Source organism: Salvelinus alpinus, chromosome 39, assembly GCF_045679555.1.
Source record: "Salvelinus alpinus chromosome 39, SLU_Salpinus.1, whole genome shotgun sequence".
NCBI lineage: Eukaryota > Metazoa > Chordata > Actinopteri > Salmoniformes > Salmonidae > Salvelinus > Salvelinus alpinus.
In genome coordinates, this window is record NC_092124.1 from 6,419,770 (window position 1) to 6,431,795 (window position 12,026).

The following is a 12,026-nucleotide window of genomic DNA, read 5'->3' on the forward strand; positions in this document are numbered from 1 at the left end:
TCCAGTCCAATGTTTCTTCCTGAACCAGTCCTGGGTGGTTTTTATGTTCTTGGGTTGGTTGTCCTGCTGGATTCCCACGACCTTTGACGGAGACCTCGTTTCTGGACACCGGGTTGAACACTCCACTCCAAAACGCCTTGATAATCTGCTGATTTCATGATGCCTTGCACATGTTCAAGGCCCCCAGTACCAGAGGCTGCAAAGCAACCACACAACATTATTGAAAGTCTCCCATGTTTGATTGTAGGGAGGAATGCTGTAGGAATGCTTCATTTGGTGATACATTACTGTAGATATTGTTTTTCAATGGGACAAGTAAAACAAATAACTGGATTTTTTGATGTTGAAAAGTGAAAGGGTGACAACTGTACCCAGGGATTGCACATACTGTCTAGACAAACCCAGATGGGTTGCAACTTGTTATGTGTAAGAGGTTGAGACAGCAGAAAAGAGGAAATACATCTGAGATTAGGATGGAGATTAAGAGGTATGGAATAGGTATATAAGGAAGCAGAGCTGAGTGAAAGAGAGCATCTGAAACAAGGAGAAGCAAGAATAGAGGAAAAAGACGTTGACATTTACATACCTCAAGGTAAAACCCGGATATTTGATTCTCTAATGACAAAATGCACCTCTTTCTCGTTTGTCTCTGAGTGTGCCGGAGTCTGGTTGGGTGCCCCCACAGATCGGAACTCCCAGTTTCCTTTATAAAATATATATAATAACTTTGCTCTTTTCCCAACAGCTGAAGAGAAGTGAAGATCCCATGATGAAGGTCCTACCCATTCTGGCCATGATGCTACTCGGGACATCTGCCATGGTGCTCAACGCCCTAAACTCCACCGGTACAGTAGCCTTCCCTCATCATCTCAACACCACAGTGACTGATGTAGATTCTCTCAATTGAATATGTATTTTCAGGGCCGGTTACCCTGACCCAGAATAAGCCTAATCCTGGACTGAAAAGCATGCTCAAATTAGAATAGCCATGTAAAGTTATTTGTCTGCCCACATAAGAAGATATATGCTATAGTATACATGTAAATACTTTAGTATTCACTGTAGCGTGAATACTATAGGGGTCTAAGACAGACCCCAACGCTTCTGCTCTTTTCTATAACCTGTAGGGAACACAATATTTGGTATATAATTGGCATGTAGGTTTCTCACTTATGGGTGGAAAAATTGCAATATGGGTGAGGGGAATCGGCAGGTTATATGCAAATAAGATAGTGTAGTATTTATTATAGTTAAAAATAGTGTAGTGTTTTTGCAGAAATTACTGTACTATTTACAACAGTGTTTTTTTGTGTGGATAATACTATAGTATTTACTATAGTATTCTACAGTATACTACAGCATTCTATAGTAAGTACTACACATGCTCGAGGGATACAACAGTGTGTAGTATAGTATTCCACAGTATTCTACAGTTTACTATGGAATTCTATAGTAAACTGTAGTTTTTTTTTCATGTGGTTGGGAAAACAGCCCTGTGAGTATATGGACGGAGCTTCTCTCTCATCCGTCCTTTTAATCTCTCCCTTGTTCTCCCCTTTTTCTTTTAGAACCTAAACGGGTCTCTGGGAAGGTCAAGGACTTTCTCCCATGTCCTGGCCATTCTACCTGGTATAAACTGGGGTCCAAATGTGTCAAGCACTTCAAGGAAGAATTGGACTTTCAATCTGCTGAGGTAAATTCAGACTTCTCTAAGGTTTTAGCCTACAGACCCATGTTCTCTCAGTGAAGTAACCTTTATTTAGGCAAGAGAGTCCCATTGAGACCAATGTCTCTTTTCGTTAAAGGTAGACATACCGTAGTGAACCTCTGTATCTCTACATGATACGCAAAATTACCACCATAGCTAACTCTCAAAGTAGCATGCTGTACTCTAGTTCAGGGTATCCACTCTACTGTCTTAACACGTTATCAGTGTTGTGCATTAGTGTCTAACGTTAACTCTAAATGTATTTTGATGATGACAACTCTCTCTCCTTCATTTTCTCATTCATTCATTCTCACCCACACAGGATTTCTGCCACTCTCAAAAGGGCAAAGCTCATCTGATATCAATCCACTCTGCCCTGGAGAACGACAACGTGGATGTTTTTGCTCAGAGGTTCAGCAGAAATTCCCCTCGCATCTGGCTTGGCGGTTTCACAGTATCCAACCCTCTTCAGGTGGCGGTTTTAGACTAAATAGGGGCAGTTTCCCGGACACAGATTGACCTGGACTAAAAATGATTATTGATGGAGTTTCTTTAGTGAGTCTGCTTTTTAGTCCAGGACTAGGCTTAATCGGTATCCAGGAAACCACCCCATAGTGTTCACCATTCAACTTGATCATCATTATAAAAACCAGGTGGACAACAGTGTTCATGCCCACCAACTCCTTCTGTCGTTATGCTTAATCTCTGTCTGTCTGTCTGTCTGTCTGTCTGTCTGTCTGTCTGTCTGTCTGTCTGTCTGTCTGTCTGTCTGTCTGTCTGTCTGTCTGTCTGTCTGTCTGTCTGTCTGTCTGTCTGTCTGTCTGTCTGTCTGTCTGTCTGTCTGTCTGTCTGTCTGTCTGTCTGTCTGTCTGTCTGTCTGTCTGTCTGTCTGTCTGTCTGTCTGTCTGTCTGTCTGTCTGTCTGTCTGTCTGTCTGTCTGTCTGTCTGTCTGTCTGTCTGTCTGTCTGTCTGTCTGTCTGTCTGTCTGTCTGTCTGTCTGTCTGTCTGTCTGTCTGTCTGTCTGTCTGTCTGTCTGTCTGTCTGTCTGTCTGTCTGTCTGTCTGTCTGTCTGTCTGTCGCTCTCTCGCTCATAGCCTCACCGCTACCTCTGGACTGATGGGTCCCCCATGAACTACTATTCCTGGCTTCAGAACCCCAGGCAGCCATCCGGTGACGGACAGTGCATGGAAATGAACTGGCAAGGTAAGCAAGAGAAGGCAGGGATAATGGGGAGGGAGGGAAGGCAGGCAGAGAGGGAGTATTTTTTAAATTTAACTAGGCAAGTCAGTTAAGAACAAATTCTTATTTACAATGACAGCCTACCCCAACCAAACCCTAACCCGGACAAAGCTGGGCCAATTGTTCGCCGACCTATGGGACTCCCAAACACAGCCGGTTGTGATACAGCCTGGAATCGGACCAGTGCCTGTAGTGACGCCTCTAGCACTGAGATGCAGTACCTTAGACCGCTGCGCCACTCGGGAGTAGGGGGCAAGGGAAAGAGGGGACATGACAGAGCGACTTACAAGAGCATTTAGGGTTAATTGCCTTAATCAAGGGCACATGGACAGATTTCTCACCCAGTCAGCTCTGGGATTTGAACCAACACTCTTAACCGCTAAGCTACCAGCTGCACCAAATCCAGTATGCTGATGTATTCAGAATTCCACTATTGTGGAAAAGGGAGTGGGAGGTTTTAGATTTAAAGTATGACAAATATCATAGGTTTAAGTTACATAGATCAGTTGCCATGTGGTTAGAGTGACTGTCCTGAGCTTGGATGGTTGGGGGTTCGATCCCAGATCGAGTCATGCCAAAAAGGGGACAGAGTCCTCATTGCCTGGCAATCAGCATTAAAATGAAGTTTTGAGGGTAAGGCCCTGTGAGAGACTAGTGTCAAGGGGGTGTACTTGTATTAAATGATACATCAAAAGCCTCATGGTACAGAAACAGTAGATAGGCTCATGCCGTTCTGGCTTGGACAAGGCTACTTAGCTACTTATGTAGCTCAATACTCTCTAAAAGGGATTTAATAATGGATAAAACTAACTTTTTTTCATTTTATCTCTCCATCTCTATGCATCTCAGGAAAAGGGGATTGGAATGATAAGCCGTGCAGCCAAACCAATTACTTTCTGTGTGCCTTCATACCTGGTGAAAGAGAGGAAACGAAAGGAGGAGAAGAAGAAGAGGGGACGGTGGAAAAAGGGAGTGGGAGGTTTATCCTTTAAAGTAGATGACAGATGAGCAGTATAGCAGTATATACAACCTGTCAGATACGCTTTGCATTACAGCTTTCTCAGACATCACGACACCAGGACCCTGTAAAATGTTAGAGAAAACCCACTGCTCAAAGACTAAGCCTTTGTCAGCTAAAAGTTTTCACCATCACAGTCAGTTTCAGTCCGCCCAAAGTAAGATTGAATGAAACAACTGATTGTATTAGAAACCTCTAAACACATTGCATTTGAGAATTCTATCTAGGCCTATTGTCGGAACACAGTAACCTAATCTATTTTCACGGGGAATGGTGTTGATAAAATACTGCTTCACTTGTTTGTACTATGAAACACTGTGCATTGCTTGACTAGCAAATAAAAAAGGAATACAAAAATATCTTCATTAATCAGTAATCATTGCATGACTTTCTTTTGTTGACCTGGCCTTATTTAGGAACCAGATGGGGACAAGGAGTCAATACATAACAATACAGCCTCATCTTATTTATAGATGGATAGCCCACTGGGTTGACTTGACAGATTTAGAATTTAACCTACTACCTTTACATTCGGTGCCCTGTTTGAGTAGTGTGCCCAAAACAGAGAGCATGCATGATATTTACTTTGCATGTGTTTTTAAGCATGGTATTGATCAGAGAGAGAGAGATTGATCTAAACATCAGCGCCACAGGTAACTTCCACAAAGCTGTGAACGAGCTGAGAGACAAGGCAAGAAGGGCCTTCTATGCTATCAAAAGGAACATCAAATTCGACATACCTATTAGGATCTGGCTAAAAATACTTGAATCAGTTATAGAACCCATTTCCCTTTATGGTTGTGAGGTCTGTGGTCCGCTCACCAACCAAGAATTCCCAAAATGGGACAAACACCAAATTGAGAGACTGCATGCAGAATTCTGCAAAAATATCTTCTGTGTACAACGTAAAACCCCAAATAATGCATGCAGAGCAGAATCAGGCCGATACCCGCTAATTATCAAAATCCAGAAAAGAGGGGTTAAATTCTACAACCACCTAAACGGAAGCAATTCCCAAACCTTCCATAATAATCCCATCACCCACAGAGAGATGAACCTGGAGAAGAGTCCCCTAAGCAAGCTGGTCCTGGGGCTCTGTTCACAAACACAAACAGACCCCAAAGAGCCCCAGGACAGCAACACAATTAGACCCAACCAAATCATGAGAAAACAAAAAAGCATTACTTGACACATTGGAAAGAATTATTTAAAAAACAGAGCAAACTAGAATTCTAATTGGCCCTGAACAGAGAGTACACAGTGGCAGGATACCTGACCACTGTGACTGACCTAAACTTAAGGAAAGTTTTGACTATGCCTTGCTATTGAGAAGGGCCACCATAGGCAGACCTGGCTCTCAAGAGAAGACAGGCTAGGTGCAACACTGCCCACAAAACCTCCTGACAAATGTACAGTATGACAATATTAGAGACACATATTTCCCTCAGATTACACAGATCCACAAAGAATTCAAAAACAAACCCCATTTTGGGTGAAATATCACTGTGCCATCACAGCAGCAAGACTGTGACCTATTGCCACAGGAAAAGGGCAACCAGTGAAGAACAAACACCATTGTAAATTCAACCCATATGTGTTTATTTATTTTCCCAATTGTACTTTCACTATTTGCACATAGTTACAACACTGTATATTTACATAATATGACATTTGAAATGTCTTTATTCTTTTGGAACTTCTGTGAGTGTAATGTTTACTGTAAATTTCTATTGTGTATTTCACTTTTGTTTATTCTCTACTTTACTTGCTTTGGCAATGTTAACATATGTTTCTCATGCCAATAAAGTCCTTGAATTGAATTGAGATCAATCGCTCTCTACACAACTGTTGCTCAAATCGGAGACGCTGCTGCAGCCATATTGTGCAGACATTTTGTAAAAATAAAAATAAAAACATATATTTTAATGACTATATGCTAATGGACATTTAGCCTACTAAATATTTTTACAACTAACTTTGAGGCTTATTTTTAATCAATAGGCTAATAAATTGTAATGGTCTAATTTGTTTAATTAGTGGTTGTGTGACAGGTTAAAGGAAATACTCATAGCCTGTTATACATTAAAAAGTATTACTAAGTTCATAGTATGTGAGGAGCTTAAAACATCTAAGGTTAAAAAGATCATGCATTCAGTATTAGTTGATAGAGATTGATAACATTCATATAATTGTGTTAAAATCCATCAAGCGTACAAAGGGTACGAATTGTGAGAGGAATGTGTAAACGTTATGTTGATTACATTTATTTTGTCGTGGGTAAAAGTGTTAATCTGTGATCTACTAAATGCTCTTAATCTATGAGCCTGAGATCGATTGCTCTGGTCTCCACTCAAGTTCCCGGGGAAATCGCGATCTTTTCTCATTGCACTAAAGTTCTCATTGAGGAAACAACACCGTATCACTCTCGTGATCATTTCTCCCCTTTTTCAGGTACGTTATTGATGATAAAAAAAAGAGTAGTTTAAATGTCATAACTCGCTAACATGTCAAGAGTGTTTAAGGTGTGTCTTAATAACATCTTGAGGAAGTTAGTTAAGTTTGCAGAGAGTAATATGAGCCCTGCTCGGTTGCAGCGAAGAATAGCTTCGTACTGAGAGTAGCTGCCATTTTATGTCGATTGTGAATGAACATGTGCATTGATAATAAGATATTTTGCGGCGTTATTTGTATATTGGTTTTTCAAACACTTTATTGCCTGTTGATAAATGGAGTTATGGTTTACTGAGTTAAAGCTTTGTGCTTGACAGTTATATTGAAATTAGTACCTGTTTCAGTGAATTACAGTGTATACTGTTGTGACTTGAATAAGCCTTGTACCCTACAAAACTATCTATTTCCTGTAGATCTGTTATTCTGTAAAATGTGTTACTTTTGTAAAATGATGGCACTAAAGTTCTCATTGAGGAAACAACACCGTATCACTCTCGTGATCATTTCTCACCTTTTTTCAGGGGCGTAACATTGGTAGATTAGAAAATCGCTTTTTGATAGTTTAGAGATTGTGACAGTGGCAACACAGTTTTGAAGATGAAGGACCGATTGGAACAGTTGAAGGTGGTAAGCTTCGTCTTTTTATACACTTCAAATCAAATTTTATTTGTCACATACACATGGTTAGCAGATGTTAATGCGAATGTAGCGAAATGCTTGTGCTTCTAGTTCTGACAATGCAGTAATAACCAACGAGTAATCTAACAATTCCACAACTACTACCTTATACACACAAGTGTAAAGGGATAAAGAATATGTACATAAAGATATATGAATAAGTGATGGTACAGAACGGCATAGGCAAGATGCAGTAGATGGTATCGAGTACAGTATATACATATGAGATGAGTAATGTAGGGTATGTAAACATAAAAGTGGCATAGTTTAAAGTGGCTAGTGATACATGTATTACATAAAGATGGCAAGATGCAGTAGATGATATATAATGTATATGTATATACTGTACTCTATTAAGTGGCATTGTTTAAAGTGGCTAGTGATACATTTTTGATCAATTCCCATCCATTTCTAATATTAAAGTGAGCTGGAGTTGAGTCAGTATGTTGGCAGCAGCCACTCAATGTTAGTGGTGGCTGTTTAACAGTCTGACGGCCTTGAGATAGAAGCTGTTTTTCAGTCTCTCGGTTCCTGCTTTGATGCACCTGTACTGACCTCGCCTTCTGGATGATAGCGGGTGATCAGGCAGTGGCTCGGGTGGTTGTTGTCCTTGATGATCTTTATGGCCTTCCTGTGACATCGGGTGGTGTAGGTGTCCTTGTTCATGTTTTCATGGCCTTGCTTGCTATTAGCTTAACATATAACCTTTGCTAATCATATAGAATTTTATAATAGGGATGGGGGACGTATCTGATTTACTCGTTTGTTTTTGTCGAGGTATCTGATTTACTCGGTTTTTTTGCACACTAGATGCGGTTGGTTCTGGATGAGCGGTTTGACCACAATGTTCGATCAACTGTTTGATCCCATTTTCAGGCCTAGAAAAGCAGAAATAGCCTAGTTGAACATTGGGCTAATAAACATTAGAGCATGAAGTTATTCCAGTAATTAGGTAGGCCTAATTGGGGTGTGATGATATTTATGCTGTTTATTGGTGGTGCGTTACAAATGGAGGTGGGTGGGTAGAGAGAGGGGACCAGAAGGGTTGATTAAGGAAAGATGAAAGGATTGTTTTCTCCTAATTTCCTCCACCTCTTCCAAGGTCTCAATGTTATTTATGTACTGTAGGCAATTCATTGCAGCTTGTGTGCACCGCAAGCTTTGTTCTGTCTGGTAAAAAAAATTATACAACTTTACAGTTGATTTGAAACACATTGTTTCACTGACATTAGAACTGCTAGAAAGCCTGTGAGTGTGATTATCTCACCACAAACGCACCACCACAACAACTCTGCTGGCTGTGTGTGTGTCAATAGAAAAGTGATGTGGCTGGGGACGATGTGGAGGTTCTAGTGGAGAACCAAGCCTTTATGGAGGACTTCTTCACCCAGGTATTTCTGACCATACTCCTGATGTGTGAGTGTTCACCATACTGTGTGTGTGTGCTTGTTTGTGTGCGTGCGTGTGTGTTCTGTACTTACCATTGTGTCATCATTGCCTGTCTCTTTCTCAGACTGAGGAGATTCGCAGCAGCATCGATAAGATAGATGAGAGTGTGGCGCAAGCAAAGAAGCTGTACTCTACCATCCTCTCCGCCCCTACATCAGAGCAGAGTAAACATCATCATTCAATCCTCCTCTCCCTCTCTCTGTGCCCCTCTCTCTCTTCATCTCTTTGTCATCTCACCCACTTTCATTCCTTTTCTTTCCATATTGTTCATCCTTTTTGGCTTGTTGATACTTCTATATTTAGCCATGGAGCATGTTTCTGATTGGCCAGTGAGGGGCCAAGCCTCGACACACCCTAAACTTGTTTATTCATCAAAACCCAGCCCTTTCGCGCCCATGGCAGCAACAGCGTCGATAATTCTGATTGTGAAAATAGCTAAAATATTTCTTACACTGCCAGCGCTTAGATTGACCATTGTGTTAAGTTTGTTCTAATACAACCCATAACTTAGAACAGCGTGACTAAACTAAAGCCCATAGAGTATTATTAGTATTATATTTCCACACAACTGCTGTTTTGTTTTTTCATAACCTGTCAATCAACCAAATTCATTGGTAAACATCTCAAACCCTGCAAGATCATTGGCTCAGAGGGATAGACAGGCAGTGATGTGATGATTGATGCGATAAACAGTGTGTTGTGTTTCTTTAACAATTCTCCATGCATGATTCTCAAATGGCACTCTATTCCCTAGCTCTGGTCAAAAATAGCGCACTATAAAGGGAATAGGGTGCCATTTGGGACGCATGCCCCAGTGTTCCGCTGTGCAAACTGTGATTGGTTTTACAAAGTTCCCAAGCTCTTTAAGCCAAACATCGCCACTCTGAATCTCTCTGAGTCACAGACAAATTAAAAAACACACTCAACCCCCATTTCCTCTGTTACTTCTTTGAAGCTCTAAGAATAGAAACGGAGCGCCTTGAGGGTTCAACAACTGAAGCGGTCTTAACCTTTCGAGCTGTGTTGTCGCTAAAAGTCACACAGAAATTTGAACCCGACACCCAAACTGCCTTTTCAGTCAAATATCTGTAAAAAGTATTTTTGAGAAAATATTTGGATTTTTTTTTTAGCATCGCTAGTAGGCCTCTTCAAATATCACATCAACTGACAGCACCTTGATTAAACTCTGGGATAGGCGGGACGCTTGCGTCCCACTTGGCCAATAGTCAGGGAAAATGTAGAGCGCCAAATTCAAAAAAATTATATAAAATCAAACTTTCATTAAATCACACATGTAAGATACCAAAATAAAGCTACACTCGTTGTGAATCCAGCCAACATGTCAGATTTCAAAAAGGCTTTTCGGCGAAAGCATAAGATGCTATTATCTGATGATAGCACAACAGTAAACAAAGAGAGTGTAGCATATTTCAACCCTGCAGGCGCAACAAAACGCAGAAATAAAATATAAATCATGCCTTACCTTTGACGAGTTTCTTTTGTTGGCACTCCAATATGTCCCATAAACATCACAAATGGTCCTTTTGTTCGATTAATTCCGTCCATATATATCCAAATTGTCCATTTATTTGACGCGTTTGATCCAGAAAAAAAACAGCTTCCAATTTGCGCAACGTCACTACAAAAAATCTCAAAAATTACCTCTAAACTTTGCCAAAACATTTCAAACTACTTTTGTAATAGAACTTTAGGTATTTTTAAACGTTAAGAATCGATCAAATTGAAGACGGGTCTATCTGTTTTCAATACAGGAGGACAACAAACTAACGCTACTTTTCTAATCTTGCGCAACTCTCAAACAGTACACATAACGTTACACTGATTCCAGATGGCCGTACTTCTTCATCGCACAAAGGAATAACCTCAACCTATTTCCAAAGACTGGTGACATCCAGTGGAAGCGGTAGGAACTGCAAACAGGTTGATTCGAAATCTAATATCCCAATGAAATCATTGAACAGACAGTGACCTAAAAAAAAAAAATCTTAATGGTAAGTCTTCGGGGTTTTGCCTGCAACATAAGTTCTGTTACTCACAGGCATGATTCAAATAGTTTTAGAAACTTCAGAGTTTTCTATCCAAATCTACTAATATTCTGGGGATGAGTAGAAGGAAGTTGAAATTGGGCACGCAATTTATCCAAAAGTGAAAATGCTGCCCCCTATCCTAGAGAAGTTAAAAACGAATTTCCCATAAAACCTTTCTTTGATTTCCATGATGATGCGAGGGGGCAAAGATCCAACCAATACAGATAAAAAAATGTCAAGGGTAACTAAACATTTTATTTTTACATTTAAACAACTGGGTCAGTAATAGAACACTTTGGGTATGGAATTTACTAAATGGGTATGGGATGTGTAGTTTGTTTCCCCCTACACACCTGCCACCTTCGCTGTGTCTCCACTCCCCAGGTACGATGTATAGAACACTAGGGACCTTTCAGGAGTTACAGAATTTGTAGTGTTCGCCCCTACCTGCTATAGTACCTCAATATCATAGGTGTTTTTTTGGAGTTGCTGTTCTTCTTTCCATTATTGGAGGACTTCTAATATAAAGAACACTTGGGCCCCAAGACTAGAGGATGGTGGGATTTATCTGCCTACCTGCTATAGTACCTCAACAATGTTATCAGTCATAGTGTAGAACACTGTGGTCCCTAGAGGACTCTGGGATTTGTAGTTGCTCTGCCTACCTGCCACCTCCACTATGTCCCCAGGACCGAGGTCAGTTCTCTCTCTCTCTTTCTCTTTGTTCGATAAAGTCCATAATTTATGTCCAAATACCTCCTTTTTGTTCGCGCCTTCAGTTCACAAATCCAAATTCACGACGCGCAGGCCAGACGAAAAGTCAAAAAATTCCATTACAGTTCGTAGATACATGTAAAAAAAAATTATTTTATTTCACCTTTATTTAACCAGGTAGGCAAATTGAGAACACGTTCTCATTTACAATTGCGACCTGGCCAAGATAAAGCAAAGCAGTTCGACACATACAACAACACATGGTTACACATGGAGTAAAACAAACATACAGTGAAAAATAAGTCTATATACAATGTGAGCAAGTGAGGTAAGGGAGGTGAAAGGCAAACAAAATATATATATAAATAAATAAAAATATAAAAAAGGCCATGGTGGCAAAGTTAATACAATATAGCAAGTAAAAACTTAAAATAAAAAAAAACACTGGAATGGTTGGTTTGCAGTGGAAGAAAGTGCAAAGTAGAGATAGAAATAATGGGGTGCAAAGGAGCAAAATAAATAAATGAATACAGTAGGTAAAGAGGTAGTTGTTTGGGCTAAATTATAGATGGGCTATGTACAGGTGCAGTAATCTATGAGCTGCTCTGACAGCTGGTGCTTAAAGCTAGTGAGGGAGATAAGTGTTTACAGTTTCAGAGATTTTTGTAGTTCGTTCCAGTCATTGGCAGCAGAGAACTGGAAGGAGAGGCGGCCAAAGGAA

The 12,026-nt window shown here is 40.4% G+C and overlaps 1 protein-coding gene and 1 long non-coding RNA gene across 2 annotated transcripts; both read left to right on the plus strand.

The window, feature by feature from the left end:
* Positions 1 to 520: 520 nt before the first annotated feature.
* On the plus strand, positions 521 to 4,334 carry LOC139566922 (snaclec rhodocetin subunit beta-like). The gene is made up of 6 exons (XM_071388292.1): positions 521 to 592; positions 746 to 845; positions 1,569 to 1,693; positions 2,031 to 2,180; positions 2,803 to 2,911; positions 3,797 to 4,334. The coding sequence occupies exons 2-6, from the start codon at positions 767 to 769 to the stop codon at positions 3,937 to 3,939; spliced, it is 606 nt and encodes a 201-aa protein (XP_071244393.1). The 5' UTR covers positions 521 to 592; positions 746 to 766; the 3' UTR covers positions 3,940 to 4,334.
* Positions 4,335 to 6,900: 2,566 nt separating this feature from the next.
* LOC139566935 (uncharacterized) lies at positions 6,901 to 9,364 on the plus strand. Its single transcript, XR_011673187.1, has 3 exons — positions 6,901 to 7,043; positions 8,411 to 8,485; positions 8,608 to 9,364. It is a non-coding gene; the product is annotated as an uncharacterized lncRNA (long non-coding RNA).
* The last annotated feature ends 2,662 nt before the right edge of the window (positions 9,365 to 12,026 follow it).